Below are 24,081 nucleotides of genomic sequence, written 5' to 3' on the forward strand. Positions count from 1 at the left end.
TTCCTCCACAATGGCGAGTGAAACATCTGCTGGGCATAGGGCAATGAGAAACTTCCAGAACGTCGCCATGTGGCCTTGGTAGCCGACTCGCCGTACCAGTGCAGTGGCGTGATGTTTCTCTAATGCCAGGCACTTTGCTATGTACCACGCCGCCAGAAACTCCTGCAAAGATAGATGCCGGAAACGATATTGACGGTCATCGGTGGACTGTGCTCCACGGCAGGTTTGGAGAAAGCCCAAGTCAACTGCATCCTTGCTTAGGTGTGAACTAGCAATGTCGCACGTGTCAAACACCAGCCGCTTCAGCAAGAGCATGCAAAATGCAAATCGGCCCAGTTCATAGAGTGACTGGACAAATTTGGTCGGTGCCGTGGAAAACGACTTGCAGGTAGCGCCACCTGCTCTCTCGGCTGCACGTAGCAGCATGGATTCATGCAGCGCTGTACTGCACTTGCACACACCTTTGTTGTGCTCAAACAGCTCACAAGTCAGGGCTGCAAAGATGGGAATTGCCATCAGGGACTTGACGTCAGGCTGGTTCTGCAGCTGTGCTAGCAGGACCGCAGCACGTTCGGCACCCAGAACCTTCTCTGTGTACACTTGAACATTCTCCTGAGAGAAACCCAGCACTTCGATTTTCTTCTGGTACCTGCCACACTGCGATAGTTGATTAGCGTCAGTGCATACACGAGTTGTGACGATTACACGTGCCTTCACGAGGCCTTTGCGCTTCAACAGGTCTCTCATAAACATACTACAGTTTTCAACATCACACTCGTCAAGCCCATCCAGAATAACACATAGGCGATCTAGCCGGTCTTCAAAATAGCGAGATAACACAGCCACGTCATCAACGGACATGCCCAAGCTTACGAACTAATACTTCAGGGCCAACAGCTCAGTGAGACTTTTGGCGGCTCTGACTTCGCGTTCACGAAGCTCCAGGCCTAGGATGATATCGAAATGCTCTCGCCATAATTCGCCCTTGCTCCACAAGTACAGAACCATCCACAGAAATACTGTGGTCTTGCCGCTACCAGCGGCTCCATACGCCAGTACATTCGTGTGGTCTTCTTCGAACAAATCTTTCAGCTCTATCTTCGTGCTCTTCTCCACATTTCGTGTACGTCCACGCGTCTCTGCATATGTGGAGAACGACAGTTGTTTCTCGAACTCAGACTTCAAAACTTTCTCGGACACCAACGACAGGTTCACAAATATTTGCTCCAATGGAATTGGTTGATCATTTGCGAGCCCATCGCTAAGCTGTATTCCACATTCCTCCGTCAGTTCACACAGCTTTGTTCGGGCCTTGACCAGAGCCTCCGGCAACGGTTTCCGTTTCGCAGGGGGCTCTTCACTTCGATAATCACGCTTTCGCTCCGGATCCCTCTTGACTGCTTCCTCCATTTCTTCCCTCGATTGATGCAAGTATCCTTGGTGGCCTCGAGGCTAAAAACAAGCAGGCCAGGTTTTCCTTCATGCACCGGACCATGATCATGATGACGGTTGACCTGATGACAGCGGCACCATGTCCATGGGCCATGGGCCATGGCATGGGTAGGTCTGCCACTGTCTGTATGAACGTGCTTGGTTGTCTGTTTTGACAGTAGGCGCTAGACTGCAGTGCAGGGCTAGGGAGGCAGTGCAGGCTAGGGAGGGAGTGTTCGTGTCTTCGAGGTGGGAAATGATGTGCTTTACCTTAGGACTTGCTCATCCTAAGTTAGGATGAGCAAGTCCAAGTAATTAGTTGGCAAGTACATGTAGAGTCTACATCTACCGTAATTATCAGATCATAAACAGGATTACATGATTGTATTCTGTTTGCACTTGCCTAGTCTTGCCCCTTAGGGTGGGACTCCAGAGTCCAGGGTTCCCTGTAACAAGACGGCAACGTCTGTAGGGCGTTGCCCTTCCCTATCAAAAAACACATATAAAGTCATGTGTTCTGCTACTACCACTATGTACTACTCCCTGCTTTGGAGCTCGCGGCCCGTTCCCCCCCCCCCCCCCCCCCCGCCACATTAGGGGGGGGGGGGGCGCGAGCTCCAAAGCAGGGAGTCTTGACGACTCCCTGCTCCACCCCAAAGACCAAGACTGCAAGAGTAGATCTACATGGGGGTTATCTACCAAGAGTAGATCTTTTTTTATTTTATTCCAAGTAATACATGGCTGGGGTAGCCAATGACCACTTTGCGTGGTAGGCATATGCGGATAATGCCGGCAGAAAAATTGGCAGAATTTGGTATATTTTCTGGTAAGTTTCATGCATGTTTGGTATGTGGATAAAGAAATGGACCAGAATTCGAGGAATTGCCGGCCATAAGTTTTGTATGGCTCTGCCAATTTCACTGCTTTTCGAGCAGAATCTGCCACCTTTTCGAGCATTATCTGCACACCCCTATCGCGTGGCGATTGCAGGGTTTTATAGCCAACCACGGCTAACAAGGAAAAGAGTAAGAAGTCAAAAAGAAAAGGAAAAGAAGAAAGAAGCAAATATGGACTGAAATTGTGGTCTGCTGGTAAAGCAAGGCGTTCCTGAATGCTGTTAACTTTATCATATGCCCAAGTCCCTTTCTAGTGTCGCTCTCTATATGTTATCCTCGACCAGACCTCTCCTAGAAAGACGAAGAATCATTTATTATTATTTATTAAATTTAAAATAGGGCATTCCCACAGCATGATGTGCTGTCACGGTATTCGACTTTCCAAAATACCCCCGCATCAGAGGGAACGATTGTGAATTTCCAGTTTCTGCTGTTGCCAATGAAAACAGGTTTTCATGTACTGTACTTTTGGAGTCTCTACTCTTGCTAATAATACTTGGTCTTGGAAGTACATGTAATAGTAATACAATGCAATGTATCCAGGACCAGCAAACAATAATTATGGCATGGGCCATGGGAACGGCCATGACAACTAAACCTTCCAAATCCCACGTAGATCTACTGTGACGTAGATCTACGTGAACGACGTGGACACAGACTTTTGAGTGCAGTGGCTGGCGCGCATCACTGCGGCATCAGAGATCACAGATACTGAGATAGCGCGCACACAGCGTGAAGAATCTGCGTGTAGATCCGTTACGACCACCACGTAGATCTAAGCTACGTAGAATCCACTTGCACTTGCCGATTCATCCACTTCGAAAAAAATTATTTGCACAGACCAAAGCCAGCAGGGTTTGTCGAGCTGTATTTTGGTCGGAGATCTTCCTCTCTAGCTCTCGTCAGTGAGTCGCAATGGCCATGAAGCGACGGGCAGAAGATGAGCTGACCCCAGATAATTGGCAGTCAGCCGCCGACAAAGCTGCGCCGGTCAGTCGCCCTGGTTGTATGTCTTACCATGCCTACCTGGGGGAAACCTGTGTGCTGTACTAGTTTCCAAGTTTCCACCTTCTCGTAGCATACACTCACCTGTTTGCTGAGTGCTGCATGTAGACATGAATCTGAACATGCTGGCGAATGTGCATGATTAATGGTGGTATTATTGAGGGGTTCTTGAGGACGAGATGTGGAAGCAGCTAGATGTTCGTTGTAGTCGAAATCACTTATCCAATATTGAGTACTTGGTGAAAGTTTTGCATGTTGTACCATGTGGGCCAGGCAGTGCCAATGGACCATCCTAGGTTGAGATGAGATTTGTTTGATTATCTGTACGTTATGGAGGATATCTCCTCTGCCAGGTCTTGCAAATCCATTCGGTGTATGGTACATGGATTTTTGAATTCAGTGCAAAATCAGATTCCACCTTCGCACTGCAGGATCACACCTGCATGCAGTCAATAGTCACGACAAGAATTTGCACGATCATTTTTCATCAGAATACGAAGATAGAATTTGCACTCAATTTTGTTTGAACTGCACTTGCGAAGTGTAGACACCAATAGTACACAACCTCCCAAGAGTGTGCAACTCCCGCATACACTCTTGTCCCGACAGAATTTCAAGTTGACGTCATTTTATGCTGCAATGCTCCTTGCAGCAGTGATTTACGACATTTTTACGGGGTATCAACGCATCGCACATGTTTCCTTGAACTAGCTTGTGCAAGATCGATTGGGGCTTTGTCCACCACAGGTTCAGGAAAAACTTTTCTTATTAGAGAGGTTCCGGGGTACGATTTTCCGTGCCAAAATCCGTATGGGCGCTACGGATTTTTTCCAGGCGTGCTCCATACGATTTTTCGGCACGGAGAATCCGTGTGGACTGGCTTTCACACGAACCATGTTTCGTATGGAGATTTTGCGTCATCGGGTGCAGAAAGATTTTTCGCGTACAAATTTGGTACGAGAAACATCGATTTTCCGCGGGAAGTTTTGATTTCGGTACAAATTTTCAAAATAAAAAGGCATAGCGCGGGAATGTGACGTGTTTGCGATCGTAACCTAGGCAATGACGGCAAACACATAAGTTCCGTACTCCGGAATATTTCACTGCTCAAAAACGACGTATAAAAATTCCGTAGCGCCTCTACGGATTTTGGCACGAAACATCGTACTCCGGAACCTCCCTATTGTCTGCAAACTCCAACGCATCCACTGACACATTAATGAAACTTTCCTCAACTCCAATAAAGTGAAGAGATCACTATCGGAGGTGAGGAGTGAAGTTTCCCAAAGGTTCAGGAGACGTCTGTTGATATGTGTGCACTGCGCGTTGCATCATGAAAATGACGTCAACTTGAACTTTTTTTCTGTCAGGACAGTACCCATGGTGGAGTTTCACACTCTTGGAGGTTTTGTACTCCTGGTAGAAAGGAGAAGTTCTCCAGGCTGACATGCGTGGCGAACCAGGCGGCATGCATATTATGCGGTCACGGATCCACGGGGAGCTAAGGGTGTGGATTTGAATCGGCATGAACGCTAGCGTCAGGTATCCACGACCTAGTGACACGATGCTGATGTACCCAGGCATTCAGTATTACCGGATAGTCGTGAACAAGTGGATCTGTAGCGGGTTCCTGCAAGCAAAACTATCTCAATATTTCGTCAAAACACTGCTTGCCACTCGAAACACCTGATTTTGAAGACATGTGCCTAGCTGAACACGTGCAGTGCAGCTGGCTGTGATGAGGCAATGAGTGTGCATTTGCTTGTATGAGTTCAGCCGTCCCACACTAGGTGGGTGCTATCATATTGTTCAAGACTGCCGATGACGGATGTGACGCGTGGTGTAGCCTGCCTGGTAGATGTTTCGTGTGCTGCAACTTGTGCGCTGAGGATGAGCTCTTCCAGTGCTGCCTGAAACAGTACCCTACTACTGGCCATAATTGCATAGCTCAGAAAACACTGTATTCTTTTTGTGGACAGACTTGTAGTGTGTACTGTAGTTTTACTGTATGTCTTTTTGGCTGCTTGTGTTATGCTCTCTAGGATGGAGGCGTGGCGGAGCGAGCAAGCGAGGAGGAACTCGCCAAGCGCACGTAAGTTTTTCCGCGCACGGCTGTTTGCGTTGAACAGGCCTTCCGTCAAGGATAGGCGCTGTCCATGTTGCTTGGTCTCTGGCTTTCTCTCTTTGCCATGTTATGCGTGTGCTGTGGTCAGCACTGTGTGCCGTACATGCTGGCTTGGTTATAGACCAGGCGCGTAGCCCGCAGGGGGGAGGACAGGGCACGTGCACCCCCCCCCCCCCTAAAAATGTCGACCTAGGTTCAGCATGCACATTATGACCTTGGCATGCACCACCCATCCTACACATATACGGCCTTGCCCCCCCCCCCCCCCTAAAAGGGGGACCAGCTACGCCCCCTGTCTAAGACTGTTGCAGTACACTTTTGATGTGCCATTTTATGCTCAATGGACACTAGTGGTGTTACCAGGCACTTTCAGGTCTTTTGTTTACTGACCATTTCCATTTTGCGGGAATTTTTCCCAGATTTTTGTATTGCGTTTAGTGGTCCAACTATCCCGGCGTACAGCTGCAAGTAAAACATATTCCCATGTCAACAGAACTATAGTTTTCCTGGAATACTCTGGAATCCTCCTCTATCGCTCACAAACATTCACCAGTGGTATATAGGCTTAGCTGCATTGCAGGGTATTTGGGCACGATTCAACAACAAATTTCCACAGATTCCCTGCTTCAGCATATGCTTCCATTCTTTACGGGTGGTTGGTAATCCTTCATTATACTCCAAAAAAAAGAATTTATGAACGGTCGCAAGTTTATGGGAAGAAAGAAGACAAGGACCAATGAACTACAAGTTACGCTATAATGTCCACTAGCACTGCCAGTTACTTTCTTCCTATAAATCCTTGCCTCTCCATCCGGGGGCGCAAGTTTAATCTGAAATGGGTCCACAATATATTTCAGCACTACTGTCGCTTCGGGAACCTGTATGCGTTGTTGCTTTTTTCATGGTTTTATAAGAAAAACTGAAGTAGCAATAGAGACCTTCTCTGCCTTTCTCCTCCTCTCCCCTCCCCCCTTCTCTCTCCCATTGTTATGGTCTGTTTTGCTTGGTTTCCCTTTGCTTATGAGTAGCATATTCCTCCTTTCCATTTTGCTGCCAATCCAGGTTTGTCAAAGCAAAGCGCCGTCTTGCTGGAAACACCACCAGCGATACCAATACTGCTGATTCCGAATCCAGCAGTGTAAGTTGTGTGCCTGTGTGTGTCTGTGTGTGCTGTTGTGTGCGTGTGTGCTATTGTGCGTGTGTGCACCACCAGCGATACTAATACTGCTGATTCCGAATCCAGCAGTGTAAGTTGTGTGCCTGTGTGTGTGTCTGTGTCTGTGTGTGCTGTTGTGTGCGTGTGTGCTATTGTGCGTGTGTGCTGTTGTGTGTGCTACTGTGTGTGCTATTGTGTGTGTGTGTGTGCTATTGTGTGTGCTATTGTGTGTGCTATTGTGTGTGCTACTGGGTGTGCTACTGTGTGTGCTATTGTGTGTGTGTGTGTGTGTGTGTGTGTGTGTGTGTGTGTGTGTGTGTGTGTGTGTGTGTGTGTGTGTGTGTTCCAATCGATAGGTTGCGGGTTCGATTCCCGACGATTATGGTCACACACGTCTTTCTTCTCTTTCTCAGACTCTTCCTGACTTTTCTTTCATTCTCCTGGGTGGTTACCAACAGCCAGTGCATGCCGGAGTATGTGGTGTGATGTGTGTGCGGGAAAAAATAAAAAAAAGACCAAAAAGTAAGGATTCACTGGCCAGAAAAAGCCACTTCATAGTTGTGTGGTGTAGACCAGGCTGAATAGTGGCGGTCAATTCTTCAGCCTTGCAACCTGTTGAATGGTGCAATCCCAGCACAAGCTGCTATGGCTTCTGCTGTAGCATCGCTATCATCGCCTCCCGCGATGGGCGTCCAATGGTACGTGTGTGTGTGTGTGTGTGTGTGTGTGTGTGTGTGTGTGTGTGTGTGTGTGTGTGTGTGTGTGTGTGTGTGTGTGTGTGTGTGGTGTTTGTGCTGTTGTGTGAGCTGCTGTGAGTCAGTGAGTGAGCATGTAGCAGATGCCCATGTTGCTGTTACAGTGGTGCTTCACACTGGCTATTAGCCGTTTTAGTTCCACTTGCTACAGTTGCGCTCAATGAAATCCAACCTGAAGTGCAAAACTGACGCCCTGGACCAGTTCCCATCACATCCCTGTACTTGTTCGTGTCTATTTCCAGCCACATTCTTACCACTACCACGGCGTCGATGGCCGTGCATGTTGAGGGCGCCGAATATGCAAATATGCACCTCGGGTCGGATTTCACCGTGTACAACTGTAGTTCACACTTCCATCACATTGCACCTTGTTCACACACTCACTTCTCACACTTTCGCCTGCAACCAGGGTTCTCTATGTTGTCACCTGCGAAACTCGCACATTTGCTTGCGCCCAAGGCTCTATCTTTCGACCCACTGGCACTGGTGTCTTGTATCATGCTATATATTCTGCTGTGTTGGCTCATTTCATCCTCGATCCTTGACCTGGCTGCTGCAGGGTATGTGGGTGGAAGTATCGTACTTTCCCCTGGAGTTGTGAGTTTCCACGTAGACTGTCTTCTTTACAGTCTACTGCTGCTGTAGCCGGGAGTGATAATGTTTCTCTGTACTATGCACTGCTGCAGGGATGCTAAGTAACGCAGTTTTTTTCATCCACCCTTTCATCTCCCTTGCATTGGTAAATTGCGGTTAGAATTGACTTATCAATACCAGTCTCCTTCTGTTTGTTGCTGTGTGTCTTTCTTCAGACGTCTGGTCTGTTTGCGGGATTCAAAGGTTTTTCGTCCAAGTCGGCGCTGCCCGGAGCAACCGGGGAATCAAAGACGTTCGGCTCGTCAACTTCAGCACCGCTGTCGTCTCTGGGAATGACATCTGCTAGTTTGGCATCGTTGGCCCCTGCTAAGCCGGCCTCGTCTGTAGCACATGCTGCCGGTACGGTGTCTTAGCTACAGCGCTGCTCAGTGAAATCCGATCACGTGTAAATCGTGTTTGCACCCTGCAGCCAGTTCCCCATCCCAGTGTTCCCAAGGTGTAGGCCTGCACAGCGCCCGGCGTGCCATTCACTCGTTCGATCGGATTTCATTGTGCAGCACTGTACTTGCTTGTCCATAGTCAGCTTTGGCTTCCTTGGTGAGCAGACAGCTGAAATTTAATTTCAGTCTGCAAGGTCTATAGTAATTGGCCAGGTATTGCAGGTGACGTTTTGACATCGGTCAGTTTGTTGGTATGAGTACATAAACGTGTGGAGACCAATCAGACTTGTGTTATCAGACACAAAGATAAGTCAGAGCTGAGCACCTTCCTGGCCTGGTGTTAATGGTCTGGGTTCAGCTGTTATCACCTTCTACTTGAGCTTCTCCGCTTGCGGATAGTTGCCCACGTGTTGTAAATGATATTCTTCTGTGCTCTGTTGTTGTTGTTGCTGCTGCTGCTTCTGCTGTTGTTTCTGCTGCTGCTGTTGCTGTTTCTGCTGCTGCTCTTCCCCCATTGCTTTCTCAGCACCAGTGTCATCTCAGTCTGCGTCCTTGTCGACCAAGAATGCGCTGACACAGGACGAGTATGAAGCGCGCCTGTCCGCTCTGAACACCTCTTTCGTCAACTGGATCCAGAAGCATCACGAGCAAGATCCGCTGGCCGACTTTACACCAACATTCGACGACTACAAGAAACATCTGGCCAAGCTGGACGCACAGCTGCAAACCAAAGCTGCAGCGGCTGGTACTGCAAAGCCGGCGTTCACGGTGGCTTCAGTCGCTCCTGCCTCGAGCATCAGCAGCAGTAGCGGCGGTGGCAGAAGTATCGGTGGTGTGGGCCTAGGCCTGACCCGCAGCACGGATAGCGCTGCCGCTGCAACCAACGGTGGCAGTATTGTTGTGGGTAGTAGTTCAAGCATCTCATTGTCAACGTCCAAATCCGACACGCCCTCGAAGCTCGTCACGTTCGCACCGATCAAGGCCGATTCCGACACGACCGCTTCCTCGTCAACGTCCAGCTCCACGGCCACCGGTGGTCTGTTTGCGTTCACGGCCGGTGGGTCTTCTCTGTCGTCGGCAGTTAGTGTGCCGCCATCGTCCTCGACTTCCTCCGCATCGTCTTCAACGGCATCGCCATCGTCGTCCACTATCGGTTCTGGTCTGAAGCTAGCGTCCTCGGGCATCACTTTCCCCACATCCATTCTAAAGGTATGGGCTCTTGGTTAATTCTGTATCCTGGCTGCAAGTACAATAAGCCTTATGCCAGTTGTACAGATCCCGTAGAATCCCGTAGACCCGGTTTGGTGTTGAATGTGCAGGACCCTATTGTGTTTTCTCCTATTTCCACTAAGAAATGGGCCCTGAAGGCATTTCATACAAAAACCTTTTTTCTGACAAAGATCTAGCTAGTCATTAGTTCTAACCAAAGTGAAGAAGCTGGAAAAGCGATTGCTTGCCATTAAATTATGAGGCTGAAATTGGTCAAAATGCGCATGCATAGCACACAATGAACACCCAACCGGGTCTACGGGATTCTACGGGATTTCGTGGAGCTGTACAACGGGCATAAGGTCTATCTATCCTGGGGGTGCTGAGCCAGTGGAGCTGGTGTATGAGTTAGATTAATATGTGGTCTTACCGTTACACTATTCTGTACACTCGAACTGTCCACCAGATCTTCAGCATACCAAGACTTCATTGGTGTGCATTTTAATTTTGTTCCCAGCCTGGACATGCTATCCGAACGACATGGAAGAAAAATACTTTAAAATAGGGGTGAAACAATTATACCGAATATTCGAATACTCGTTTGGATTTTTCAAATATAATCGTACTCGGAATAAATCAGAGTTCTCGCTCATACATGTTACATGCATTTACCACAGAAATCTGCAGTTTCAGAGCAGCAGTCGGCAGATATTGATGTGCAGACTGTGTGGTGAACATTTGTTCACCAGTAGAGAGAGTCGAAATGACCCACCAACTAATACACCCAGAGAAGGACTGCCAATTGCGTTAATCGGTTCACTCAGGGTTGTATCACATGATTTTTAAGGCCTTTGGTGTGCGAATTCTTAGGATATCAAGAATATTCGATCGGAGAAAATCAGAGTACTCGAACTCGGGATCTCAGTGTCAACTTTCACCCCTACTTTAAAATAGCGTATGTTCTACAAGTTACGCTATACTGTCCACTAACACCACCAGTTACTAAACAATCAGCTCATGCGATAACATTTCTCTTTTGTATAAATTAAACCTTGGCTCTCCATCTGCGCCTTGATCCTTGAAGGGTGGTGGCGTTCCTACGGATGCGGAAAGCCCGGCTTCCAGCCGAGTCTCAACCGAACCGTGAAAAAAATCTCCATCTGAGTCCGTTCATGTTATACAACCATGCACTTATGTTTCATCACAGAATTCAGGTGAAGTTTAGGTAGCCTGCCATGCACTGTGTTCTAGCCTAATGCTAGAGGCACTTGGAGGCTTCATGGTGATTTTTCAACATACATTCTTAACCCTTTACCGTTTTAGGTATTTGTACAGCAAAAACCGACCGTCATTGTTCATGCCGTAACTTTTTTTTATTTTTCACTTTTATTATGTACAAAATGGGGTGATTCTGAAAGTAAAAACCCTCAGGAATGCGATGCAACAACTTTCAAGTCCAGAAACCGAACAGAGATTTCACTATTTAGCACTAATAATTATTTGAATTTATTGCCGATCGGGCAAACTGTCGCAATATGCAATAAATCAGATCCTTGCACTGGAGTGGCTCCCTCGGGTAAGTGGATACCAGGTTCGTTCTCTGGGTGGAATGCAGGAGTGTTACCAGTCACAGCGGTGTCAGCATTGTCCCAAGTATTGCAAATATCGGCTAGTGCAGGTTGCACCGCTGGCTGTACTGTACAGTACATAGTCCCTGTGCACCACGACCTCTACCGTGACGACGGCCTATTCCACGGCCGAATCCTCTCTCTCTCTGCCACGTCCCCTTCCACCATTAGTGGCACTCATCTCAGCAACACTGTCGTCTGTGACATCCATGTCACTCTCACTGGCGCTGCTTTCACTCGCCATGTCATCGTCGCGGTCGTCGTCAGAATAAATATTTTCAACAGGATTGTCTGGCTCCACAAACTCATCTTCGCTGGATGAGGCAGCGACAGAGTCGTCAGGAAGGGTCTCTAGAAGCGAAAGAGCTTGCTCCGCGTCCATGGCTTGCACAGCAGGGCACACGGCTGTTTTCAGCACGACATCTATAAAGATGGCGACGACCTGTAGCAACGGCCTTGGATACGGGACGCGCGTATACCGCGTGGGCACGCGATTGAGTTTTCATGCACGAGTGATTGTGGAAATTCAAATTATTTGGTTGCTGCGCTGAAGCGCATGAGGAGAAATGAGGAGAAATTTTGTTTCTTTCGTCTTCATCTGAGACGGCACGCTTAGAACACCCATTCCATCACGCGTGCAATGATGGACCCCTTTCCCACTCCGAAGAGCAACAACGAAATAATAAGTAAAACAGTTATTTATCGGCCTATTTCTCCTTGCAATGATTCGAATTAATATTAGACCTGACGATCTTTTCTCCTCTTAGCAGAAGGCATTTCGTTCTGTAACTTGGGGATAGTCCTCAAGTAGTGCTGGCGAGTGATGGAGAGCAGTCGTTGAAGTGGACATGCAGCGCTGCATTTCTTGTCCAAAGTGTTGAACGCTGCATGGAGAGCCTCGCCACCTTGCTCACACAGAAGACTCAGTCCACAGCCAAAGTGGGTCATCTGTGGAACGACATGCTGCTCCAGCAGGTGTAACTTGGGAGTGATGTTCCCCAGATGGCGCTTCACGATCTGCTCTCTCACCAAGGTCATAAAGCTCTGGATGTGGCATTGAAGCTGGTGGAGCTGGTCTTCATTTACAGCTGAGGCAAGGTTGTAGACTGCACGACACTTCGCAAAGGTGGTGAAGAGTGCTGTGTATCGTGCAGCCAAGGAAGCAGCCATGTCTGTGACGGGGTGGTCGGCACCAAGTTCGTACTTCTCCAGAGCCTTGGAAGGAGCCTGGACAAGCTTGTGGACCAAGGCAAAGTTGCCATCTTTGTCGGGACTCAACATACGGTGAACGTGGTTGCCGACAAAGGTTCCGCCATGGTACTGTTGCCGTTTGATGTTGACAGTCTGTAGTGTGTCGTCGTAGGATGAAAGGCATGGCCCATCTGTCAAAGTCTTGACACTGTCGATGTGACCTTTGAGCACATCAAGCTCTGCTTTGATTTGTTTCTGCTGTTCAGATAGCTGTCTGTGCTGTAGCTGTAGCTGGCCTATCACTACTTGTATTCTCTGCACCTCAGTACCTGCTGCTTGTTGAAGGTGCATGGCATTGAACGTGAGCAGTTGCATCATGTCATCCAACTTAGTATCAATGGTAGCTAGCTCTAGTTCCTTAGACTTCCTGTCACTGTTCATCTTAACTAGATCATTAAAGGTACGACCATTCAGATCACAGTTAATGTCAGGCATGTGGTTGGCTAGTGCGACGTCAAGGGATTGGGTTTCCTGTAACATGCATTCAAATAGGTATGGGAATATCCCAAGATCCAAATGCAATGAGGGGATGCATGCATCCTCAATTGGCACGGGCAGAATGCATGGCCTCACAGCATTAAAGTATTTCTTTGCATTTGAAGCAACACCCCCACTCTCAAGAAACTCCTTGTGATTCTGTGCAAGTGTGGTCAGAGTCCGGGGCAGTACAGGCTGAGTCCTAGCTGCAGGTGACTGCTGGAAGTCACGCTTTGCAGTGTGGCAGTGCAAGCAAGGGAACACACCACTGCTACCGGAAAGACCGTAGTTGTGCGTCTGGAACTCATAGTCTCCAAACAACACAACCTTCACCTTGTACGACATGAATGTCATGGTGCTCAGCTCACGAATCTGTGCCTGAAAGGGCTGAAGTGCAGTGGCCATGTTGGCTGGTGAATCTTTTGCTGCAAACAAAAGAAAGGGAACGGTGTTCTCAAGTGCATTAGGGTGGACATGGTTGGCGATTTGGAAAGCCATCTTGAAGGATTTACCTCCATGGTCACCACCAATCTTGACAATGATGGTGTCCTTGGGGACTGCTCCATCATGCCAGGTCAACTGTCCAGCCTCATGCATGGCAGAAAGGTAGTGGGTGACAAGGCCGACAAGATCTAAAATGGCAACCATGGCACACAGGGTGATGTTCCCAGCCTTGTCTGTCATTGGGACCTTCTCTGCTAGAAACTCAAAAGGGAGCTCTGATCGGATGTCTGCCCTCATCAACCTCTCTGACTGCAAAAAGATACCAAACTCCCTCAACCATACCCTCGACTTCCTCAGTGCATACCACGTCAGATGCAGGTCTGCCTTCAGTGCTAGAGCAGACACTTCCCCGGTGCAAAGTAGACCTGCATCCGTCAAAAGGCTGTCCCTGTCTGATTTAGCCATGACTTTGAGGTCATGCTGAAGTTGCTCTTGGGCACTACCAGAACTGCTGGCAACAGTAGTTGCCAAAGATTTCAGCTCACTACCCCTGCGCTCCAAAGTTCGAGTGGTCACATCTGATGCCTCCTTCTCACCCTTCGTTACCCTCTTCCATGTCTGTGGCCTACCCCGAGAACCGGACCTCACTTCTAATGTCCCACCTTCAGACATGCAGCCTACCAAGTGTGAAAGCAGTGCCGTTGATGTTGCGCCACGTGTGTGCTGTGGTGTGGTTAAAAGCACGTCAGATACCGAAAAGGAACCCGTGACAACTGTAGGGTGGGGTTCAAGACTGTTACCAGGGTTACGTGAACATTCCCGGACATGATCAACCAAGGATGCCAAGGACAAGACCTGTCGACACCCTACAAGGGGGGATTCCCTGAAATCACAGTGCACCAGCATTGCCGCTAGAGCATGGCCTACAAAGGGGTGCGGTGATGTAAGCTGTGACGCCATCAGGGCTGACCGGCAGTATGGGCATTTGGTAGACCCCTGGAGCCACTGGTAGATGCATGGCAAGCAAAATACCTGCTTGCAACAAGGTGCCTCTATAGCTGGATCGGTAACTAATCTGCAGATAGGGCATGCAGCATAACTGACATCGTGTGTGAAGCGGCTTCCATCCAGTGCAATACCAGCTTGGTAAGGAGGAGTGGCTTTCTTCTGTACTTCAGTTATGTCTACATCTACACCACTCTGGTCTTCGATGTCTATGTCTACGTCTGTACTTGTCTGTGGGCCTGCTTGTTTTTCATGACTTGATTGTGGATTGACGGTTTGATCCTGGGTAGCCTGTGGACATTCACTAGCATCATCACACTTATCAATCAGTCTTGGGGTGGTGTCCTTGGTGGCTGCTCTGCCAGGACGACTCAGGGTGTCACAGACAGAACAACCAGTACGTTTGTGAGCCACCCACTCTATGCTACTACTACCACAACCACCACCACGAGTCACAAACGAGCTAGACGCCTTACTGTACCTATCTAGCACTTTCTTACATGTTCTGCAGAAAAACTCAGGGTGTATGCCAGGCTGGTCATTCAATACATTGATTTTGAAGCATGCTTGAATCTCACCGGCACGTTCGGCAACGGAATAACGGGTGGATCGGTCCTGTTTCGTAAATTTTCCACCACTAATCCTGCACACCTGCTCCAGCTTCTTGATGTGGCCCTCCATAGCCAAGGAAGTTCGAGGGCCGTGGCCCGCGCGAAAACCACTGCGGCCCAAGCTGCGAATGTGTGGGAAATGTCGACCAAGGACAAACGAGTGAATAGAAAATGAAGACCAGCTCCAGACAATTAAACGAAAGAAGATAAGCGCTCCACAAGCAGGGCGAGATCCACCAAAGGAGTAATGGACGACTCGTACCGGATCGTAGAAGAAGGACACAGAGAAAAAAAGCCAGCTTCAAAATTTCTGTGTCGATTTTGTTTCTTCTTGCACGAGGAGAAAGCTGCTTTTCGGTGGAAGCATTTTGCTTGCTTTTCGCGACCCAGAGAGCCAGCCACGAGCAGCAAATAAGCAGCGCAGATGAACCAAACCAGTATTTTTGAGTGTTTCAAATTTTGAATACAAGCCACGCCGTTGCGGCCGCGTGGTGCCGCGTACGCGATCGCCAGGGAGACGCGCGATCGCGGCCATCTTTTGAAATGTCGCAGTATCCAAGGCGTAGGACAGCCGTGGGCAGACAGTCGGGAGGCCAGCTCAAGCAAAAGTCGAAATAATCTGCAGGCAATACCAAAAGTCGCAGGGTACGCACTTTTCCCAAAGCGCATTTTTCAAGTCGCGATTTTCGCGATTTTTATATTGCAAAAAATTGTCGGCACCCTCAAAAATTGTCGGCACCCTCTGCGCGTACATCTTGGCTACCAGTAGGGGAAATCCCAGCTCTCTGCGGTGAACAAGTCCAGCGCTGTGCGCATAGAAGTCATCGACCGCGAGCGGTCGAAATTTGTACGTACAAACGGTAAAGGGTTAAGTGTATAGTTAGACTAGACTCCGGCGGAGAGCCAAGAATTTCTTATTTTTATGTGTCTGTGTGAATATTTACCTGTGTGTGTGTCTGTGTGTGTCTGTGTCTGTCTCTCTGTCTGCGTGTGTGTCCGTGTGTCTGTCTGCGTGCTTTTGTCGGTGTGTGCAGAGTTCAGCTAACACGTCATCGGCCAGCTCCAGCCTGATGAATCTGCCTCCGGCTACTTCTGTCACCTCCGGATTCTTCAGTGGCCTGGTCTCATCATCATCATCGTCCGCAAGCGCCAGTGGTAGCAGTTCTACCATTGGCTCTGGGATTGGCTCTGGCCTCCTGTCTGGTAGCCTCGGTGGTGGAGCAAGTTCCATCCCATCATTCCTGCTCACCGGCAAGAAAGGTAGTGATAAAGTCACACACGGGAATAGCTCATCAATATCATCACGGGTTAAAGGGGCATGGTGCGTTTAGTAGTGGACTAGATGAAGGGCCTGGGTGGGCATGGCAACTATGGAGAAGATTTCCATGTGCTGCTGCTACCCAGGCCAGTGGGACATGTGGGGAAACACTGGAATGCAGACTGAGATAGGGATACGCAGGCGAGCGACATGTATATGTGTGAGGTCCCTGGAGTGCAGGAGACTGTTACCTGCCGGGACAGGCGGCTATATATTTTGGTGTTGTCCCAGCTTGATTCCGTTACTCCAACATCGCCAGAAATGAACTTGGGGTGGCTATTGCATAACGTCTGCGTAACTAAGTGTAAATGTAGGGTTCGCTTAAGAGAAACTGGCAAAAACTCAGCCATTGATATTAGGGCTGTGCATGGGTAGTATCCAAATGCCCGTTTACCCGTCCCGTGGACCTCGTGGATAATCGGATAGGAAATCGAAAAACCCGATTGGGTATGGAGCTCTCATATGACGTACCATTATGACGTACCATTATAGGCAGCAGGAAAGTGTGCTAAGTAGCCGCGGTGTTTCTTGTCCCAAGCGTACTTCAATGTTGATAATAACACCTGTGTGTGTGTGTGTCTGTGTCTGTGTCTGTGTGTCAAACAGCTGACAATGAAGTTGTGGCTGCAGGTGGCTGTGGTGGGGACGATGACGAAAACCCAGACATCGAGAAGGACGACATGAAGCCCCAGGAGTTTGACCAGGATGCTGATGTACTGTACTCAACGCGCGCTAAGCTGTTCTACAAGAAGGAAGACGGTTTTTCGGAGCTTGGGCTTGGCATGTTCAAGATCATCAACATGGATGGCAAGACACAAGTAAATAAAACAATGACTAATTCTATTGTGTGTGCGTGCCGGTGTGCGTATGTGTGACGGCCTGTCTGTCTGTCTGTCTGTCTGTGTAGCAAGCAATCTCTCTGTCCTTGTTTGTGTGTTGCCTGTCATTCGTTATTGTCTGTGTGGGTATCTGCTAGTTTGAATTTGGACCACTTCCTACAATTCCCACTATTGTTTACATTTTGATTAGGGGTGAAACGAGTGCCAAAATTGGGGACTCGAGTGAATATTTTACAGACAACATAAAACAATGCACTGCACACAGTCTCGCAGAACCGAACGTAGTACACCCGATACCCATGCAGTCTTGCATGCAGCCTAGTGCAGGGAATAGTCTGAAGTACTGTCTTTAGCTGGTAAGTAGGGACAAGCAATAATTTCGCGCTTGCTTGGGCCATTAGTACCAGTCAGAGTAACAGAAATGCTTGTTGTACATGCATACAATACACTGTACATAGAATACTTCGAGTATTTCGCGAAACGAGTATTTGCTCGTTTCAAATTTTCGAGCGAGGCTCACGGCTGTTTTTTTGTGCGATTTCACGCCACTGAACAATATGGCCGCCGAAAGTCTCGATTGGGCTTCAATGGCAAGAAAATTTGAATTTTCAAATCGTCAGAACACGAGTAGGCCATGGTTTCCCCTGGATATTGGAGACTACTCAGCTCGGACAGCCCGGGGAACACGCTGATCATCTGCGTCTTGTTTCAAGCTTTCCGCTCGTACCTCACATGACTGCCTTTCCTTCAAGAAACATTTGTTCTGTGTCGTGCGACTTTGGCTTCGTTCTGGAATACTCCTTGTGTCGTCGCTGACAAACTCGGCTCCGAGAAGCCCTTCCCGATTTTTTCCCAGCTTAGATCGATTTTTTCCCAGGTAGAGGACTATCCTCTGGTTGTCTTCCCCAAGTGTCATTAGAATACGCGCGTGAACTTCTAAATACGCGCGACGAGTCGGGAGCCTGTTTTCTCTTGATTTGGAAGACAAAGTGGTGTGGCCCTTTAGTTGCTGTTGAGTGTAGAAGGCTGCTTCCTGCTGTAAATTGCTTAGTCGGCATGTGGGATATTATAGAAGAAGACAGCAGCCGGCCAAGTGAGCTTGAAATTGTGATATCTACCCTATTGTGCGTTGAACGATTACGAAATGTCTAACTTGAATGTTGTACACGCGAGCACGCCAAGCAGAGGCTGACAATCACTGGCGAGATCAATCTCCAGACTGCCAGGAGTACTTCGAGCAAGTTTGAAGCGGAAAGACAGCTAACTGGGCAGGCCAGGACACCTTTCCACCCTCTTTCTCTCTCAAATTGCCGAAAGTCGAGTATCTCGCTCGAGCGCTTTCAAAACGTTTATCTTGGTTTCGCGTCCTAAATCGTGGAACCACGCGAGGATCGACATGAGTTTCTTGCAAAACCGCAAACTCATCGCGTATTTGTACTATTCGCACAATGTTACATAAATCGCACCGAACGACGCCATATTGATAAGTGCCTGCACGTGAACAGCCGTGGGCTCGAGTATTCGATATACTCGTTTCACCCCTAATTTTGATAATCCTTCCAAGAATCCTTTGCGGCATTTACGAGCAGCCAACATCCATGACTTGTAACTTGTAAGCAGCATGAAAAGGTGATCCATGCGGTCGTTCTCAACTAGCTTGTGTGTGTGTGCGTGCGTTTCCAGCTGCTTATGCGCAACTTCACGCGCCTGGGCACGATTCTGCTCAACGTGATGCTGGGTGCGAGCACGCCGGTGACGCTGAACAAGAACAATATCATGCTGGTCACCATGCCCAATCCACCGCTAAACATCAAGAACAGCGATAATGCCACCGCCACCTACCTGATCCGCGTGAAGACGGCGCAAGACGCCGGAACGCTGCACCAGAAGATCACCGAGCGCAAAGTGTAACGACTGCAGCCTCTGCATGCATGCTGCAGCATCACCTCGTGGCCATCCGTCTACTCCGATGCAAATCGACTAACGCTTCCCACCATCTTACCAACGCTGCCTGCGTGTCGTGAGTACTCTCTCCGCCTTTCAGCGCGTTTGTAAGACATTATTTTTATTGCTGTTGACAGGAAGCTTTCTTGACGAATTCATGCGGGGGTTGTTTCTTCTCCCCTGCTCAACCTCTTCGTCTGTTCGTTTTCGTTCTTTCTATCTTTCTTCTTCAACTGCCCTCCGTCTTGCTATGCAAGACTGTCCTGTCCGAGTCGTGTGTCTTTGTTTGAATTACCAGAATACTTTTATGATGGTTACAACTGCGTGCAACGTTGTCCTAGTTTGCAGTCATTGGAATCTTTTAGTGTGCTATGCACATTTCCTTGTATTGGTTTGTATGGAGCTGCTGCTTTGACCGTTGCCTGTTGATGGCATTCTCATTTTTGGCTACTGCTAGCTTCTAGCATGAGACTGATCAGTGTTAATGTGTGCGTGTTTGTTTAAAAATTCGATCGTGCGAGTGTTTAATTCGATTGTGCAACTAGATGTGAAATGCAATCTGTCACATGAGGCGGATCTTTTGTACATAAGATCCTATCTTACCACAGCAGAACCGGGGTATCTGTGAATCGTGATCGTGCGACCGACAAGTCACTCTGAATGGAAGTGCACCACAATGCTTCCTGCATATACCTGCAGTCTGCACGTCATTTTTTATACCCGTAGGCAAGAAAAGCACAGATAGAGAAAGAAAAAAATCCAGCTCTGCATAGGATCTTGGTCGAGGGTTCGGATCTTTGCGTTATAATACCGTACAGATCTAATTCCGAGCACGTCCCCTGTCGTTAGCGCTCGTTAGCAGGACATCACCACCCCGTAAAACCGTACGGCCCGTACGTACAGTTTGTGCATACTTCACCAAAAAATAGTTTTAACCCGGAGACTCTATTGGCTTGTCAATGAAAAGCGGCTCCAAAAAGTTGGCAAAACTATTGATTGGCATAAAAAACATGTTTTTACAGACCTTGCATTTGTACATGTATGTTCAGGCACGTGCCTGGATCTGGTTTTACTCCCGGATCTCTGAAACACCTGTTGACAAGTGAATGTCTTTTATGTAGGCAGGACTTGCTCATCCACCCCATCTCCTCCATCGAATACACGACCACGACTCGCCCTAGGCCCTGGACCGGTTCAGACCTCCCTAAATGTATGATAACAAAATTATTTTATCACTCTTATGGCGTGTTCGATTGGTAGGATCGGGATCCGGATCCACTGGATTCGCACCCTTTCGATTGGTCGAATCCAGATCCTTCGGATTTGGATCCGGTCAATCCACCTCGGGGAGCAGGGTTGACCGGATCCAAACGTGACCTTTGTGCGTATATGGCGGGTAAACTTCATTTTTGTACACATTGTGGTATGCACACATGGATTGAGATAGAGCTTGTTGACTTTTGTAGGACGCACGCGATGAGTACGATCAAGAGTACATAACTGTAGTTATGTACTCTTGGTACGATGTTCACCCTTTTGGGTGACTTGTGAGCGCCATTCATTGATTGTCAACATGGCAACAGTCAAGGTCCAAAATTAAGTGTTCAGTTGAATCTGAAGGATCTGGAACCCGATCCTTACCAATCGAACATGCCCTTAGTATTAGGGACCTTTCGCACCACGCGTACGGATACGAAACAAATGCTGATTCGTCACCTGGGTTCAAGGATTCGTCAGAGTCCCTGCGGAGAGCTCGTTTTCACGAATAGAATGGAAGCCTCTTCATTCGTGGCGTGCTCCGAACCCATCAGGTACACATTTATTTGGCCAGGTACACATGTTTTGCCAGGTACACCTTTTTTCCCTTGATTCCATGATCCATGCACGTATGCGTGTAAACACCGGTACGCCAAGCTACCGGCCATATTCGTAGTTGCCATGCACATTTGCATGACGACTTGCGAAACCTGAATCTGTTTTCAACGAAACGATTACGAGCCGAATCAAACTTTCGTTTCGCATTCGATTCGTAGCAAATGAGAAAGGTCCCTATTGACTAAGTTTGACTTCCATTGATTATCGCTATACCTAAAGCGGTCAAATATTCCTGCATATTTCACTCCTTTGGGCTATTGACTGCTTATATTTGACTGCTTATCGGTTGTGCACTAGAACGGTGCCTAGTGCATGTTCGCTGTACTTTGCCGGGTTGTGCACAATCCGAGCAGCATGCAGTAGCCCATACATGGTCGTATGAGTAGGTGATTGTGCAACGGTTGTACAGTCATAAAACCGGGATTCATGAGGTTTTCGTTCTGGAATTTGAAATACTGACTGTTTGTCGTGATAAATCTAATATTGACTTCGTACTTGGCAATTGGTCAGTATAGCAAATAAAAAATAAAGCCGAGTAAAAAAGACCGACGCAAAGCCGAGGTCTTTTTTTTCCTATTGACATCGTAATATCCATACATCTTCACTCTCCAAATGGTCTCTGGGCTACACCAATCGATAAAAGAAAAAGAGATTGGAGGCGTATCCAATTTCGAAAGAAAAGGTGACATGACAGCACCGACGCAATCCGCAGTCAAGTAAGCCAATTTCGTAACCGAACGTTTTCGCTCCCTTCTCATCATGGGTAAGTACAGGGAATAAATTGATGGAAAAATGTCAAAATACAGCAATTTATAGAGCTTCAGCAAAAGCAAAGATCAAGAACCTCACGCTACACGTGTGGGAAAAAAATTAAATTCAGCAGAACAGGTCAAACACAGGGTGAAGGTGAAAAATGACTAAAACATAATGAAAACATCAGTGAGGAGAAGCATTCCTGACACTTTCACGAGGATTAGCACCAAGCAACAGTGCAGTGACAAAACATCCTCCTTCTGAACACATAGTTCAGGGGACAACTTATAGATATTATAACGCGTAAGTTGTACAGAGATGATGTTTTCTCAGTTTTGGCCCGTGGCAGATCTGTATTACATTTGTCTGTTTTGGAAGCGTTATATATCCGTAAGTTGTCCCCTGAACTATGTGTTCAGAAGGAGAATGTTTTGTCACTGCAGTTGTTTGGCGCTAATCCTCATGAAAGTGTCAGGAATGCTTCTCCTCACTGTTGTTTTCATTATGTTTTAGTCATTTTTCACCTTCACCCTGTGTTTGACCTGTTCTGCTGAATTTAATTTTTTCCACACGTGTAGCGTGAGGTTCTTGATCTTTGCTTTTGCTGAAGCTCTATAAATTGCTGTATTTTGACATTTTTCCATTATTCCCTGTACTTACCCATGATAGCGAAAACGTTCGGTTACGAAATTGGCTTACTTGACTGTGTGGATTGCGTCGGTGCTGTCACCTTTTCTTTAGAAAAAGAGATATTAAATTATTCGAATTTTCGGGCAAGGCCCATCTTCAGGAATGAAGATGTATGGATATAGTGGATGGCTACAGTGGCGTCTTCGCATTTTGAGAAATGTGTTTCAAAACGGTCCGGACCTCGTAATATCAATATTTATATAAGGCCACACTGAAGAAGGTCTGTGGTTCGACTCACCCGACCGACCGTACATTTTTCAGCCCGACCGTAACTTTTTTTCGGCGGGCTGTCGTGTGACTGACGTACGTGGACTGAACACGTCCACGTCTACGTGCTGTGCAGCGTGAGTCTGCGGACGCAGGCGGCTCCTTTTGGACTTGACTTGTAGTTGTACTGCAGTGCAGTGCAGTGAGTGGTAGATGTACGACTGCTGCCTTGTGCTGGTAGAAGAGTCTACTCGATACGACCACCGGCAGACTGGCGAGACTTACTACGGAGGATTAGCAAGACGAAATTCGCGTTCGCGTTCGCAAACAATAGAGAGGTTAAGTTACACGTTTTTTGCCCTTTTTCAAAACGCGGTGCAAATCTCACGTTACGTGTAATTTTTAGAGGTTAAGTTACACGTGCGACGTGACGTGAAATTTTGCCTGGCAGGATTCGGGTTTAGTTCGCACAAATATCAAATCTTTCAACAAACTCGATAAAACTCGATAAAATTCCGGAAACTCACACAAATTCGGTCGGAATAACCAAGCGAAACTTCCAAAAACTCACGTCATGAACTTACGTGCGGGACAGTCAACTCACGTAAAACACGTCAAATTTTACGTGAGAGGTTAAGTTTCACGTAAAAGTCTTACGTCCGTGAACTTTTACGTCAAAAGTGAAAAAACTCACGTAAAATTTGACGTGTTTTACGTGAGTTGACTGTCCCGCACGTAAGTTGACCGAATTTGTGTGAGTTTCCGGAATTTTATCGAGATTTATCAAGTTTGTTGGAAGATTTGATATTTGTGCGAACTAAACCCGAATCCTGCCAGGCAAAATTTCACGTCACGTCGCACGTGTAACTTTTAAACCTCTAAAAATTACACGTAACGTGAGATTTGCACCGCGTTTTGAAAAAGGGCAAAAAACGTGTAACTTAACCTCTCTATTTTTCAGTTCGCGAACTGGATTGCGAACTTTCGCATTTTTCGTTCGGAAAAGTAGTCGGAACACGAATCGTGGATTCGTGTCAGGGCAGTCATAAATTTACCACGCTGTACTGCCTACGTCGTGTCGACATCATGCATGTGCGAATTCTGTTTGCTAATCCTTCTCATAACGCGAATTTCGTCACTGAGTTCGACTTTCTTTGGAGAGCGAACGCGAACGCGAATTTCGTCTTGCTAATCCTCCGTATTTTGAAGTGACCGTCCGGTTGAGAGTGATTGCCTCGTTCCAGATTAAGGACGGCCTTCTGTTTTGGGATGAAGGACAGACGAGATTGCACTTTCCTCGTGTATTGGGAACGATATTTCACCTGTACCGGTAAGTTGCTGCTCCATGTGTGCAAGCACAGGAAGCGTCGATGGAAAAAGCCCATGTATTCCTGCACGCCGACACCAAACTAGCAATACATGTACCGG

At 47.7% G+C, this 24,081-nt stretch overlaps 1 protein-coding gene across 2 annotated transcripts; it reads left to right on the top strand.

The window, feature by feature from the left end:
- Nucleotides 1-3,154: 3,154 nt before the first annotated feature.
- LOC135822662 (nuclear pore complex protein Nup50-like) lies at nucleotides 3,155-19,603 on the top strand. Of its 2 annotated transcripts, XM_065335472.1 has the most exons (8): nucleotides 3,155-3,317; nucleotides 5,375-5,424; nucleotides 6,520-6,595; nucleotides 8,178-8,361; nucleotides 8,929-9,611; nucleotides 16,062-16,287; nucleotides 16,952-17,163; nucleotides 18,868-19,603. In XM_065335472.1, exons 1-8 carry the CDS (start codon nucleotides 3,243-3,245, stop codon nucleotides 19,093-19,095), a joined length of 1,734 nt encoding a protein of 577 aa, XP_065191544.1. In that variant the 5' UTR covers nucleotides 3,155-3,242; the 3' UTR covers nucleotides 19,096-19,603. The 2 variants fall into 2 exon arrangements, with proteins under 2 accessions (XP_065191544.1, XP_065191543.1); XM_065335471.1 differs by lacking the exons at nucleotides 3,155-3,317; nucleotides 5,375-5,424; nucleotides 6,520-6,595 and adding an exon at nucleotides 7,624-7,965.
- Nucleotides 19,604-24,081: the final 4,478 nt, after the last annotated feature.

The sequence above is a fragment of the Sycon ciliatum genome, chromosome 8 (assembly GCF_964019385.1).
Source record: "Sycon ciliatum chromosome 8, ocSycCili1.1, whole genome shotgun sequence".
Taxonomy (NCBI): domain Eukaryota; kingdom Metazoa; phylum Porifera; class Calcarea; order Leucosolenida; family Sycettidae; genus Sycon; species Sycon ciliatum.

Coding starts and splice junctions, on each gene's coding strand:
- LOC135822662 (XM_065335471.1), top strand. CDS start 7,639: ATGGCCGTGCATGTTGAGGGCGCCGAATATGCAAATATGCACCTCGGG. Junction 7,966..8,177: donor TCGTACTTTCCCCTGGAGTT/GTGAGTTTCCAC, acceptor GTCTTTCTTCAG/ACGTCTGGTCTGTTTGCGGG. Junction 17,164..18,867: donor ACATGGATGGCAAGACACAA/GTAAATAAAACA, acceptor GTGCGTTTCCAG/CTGCTTATGCGCAACTTCAC.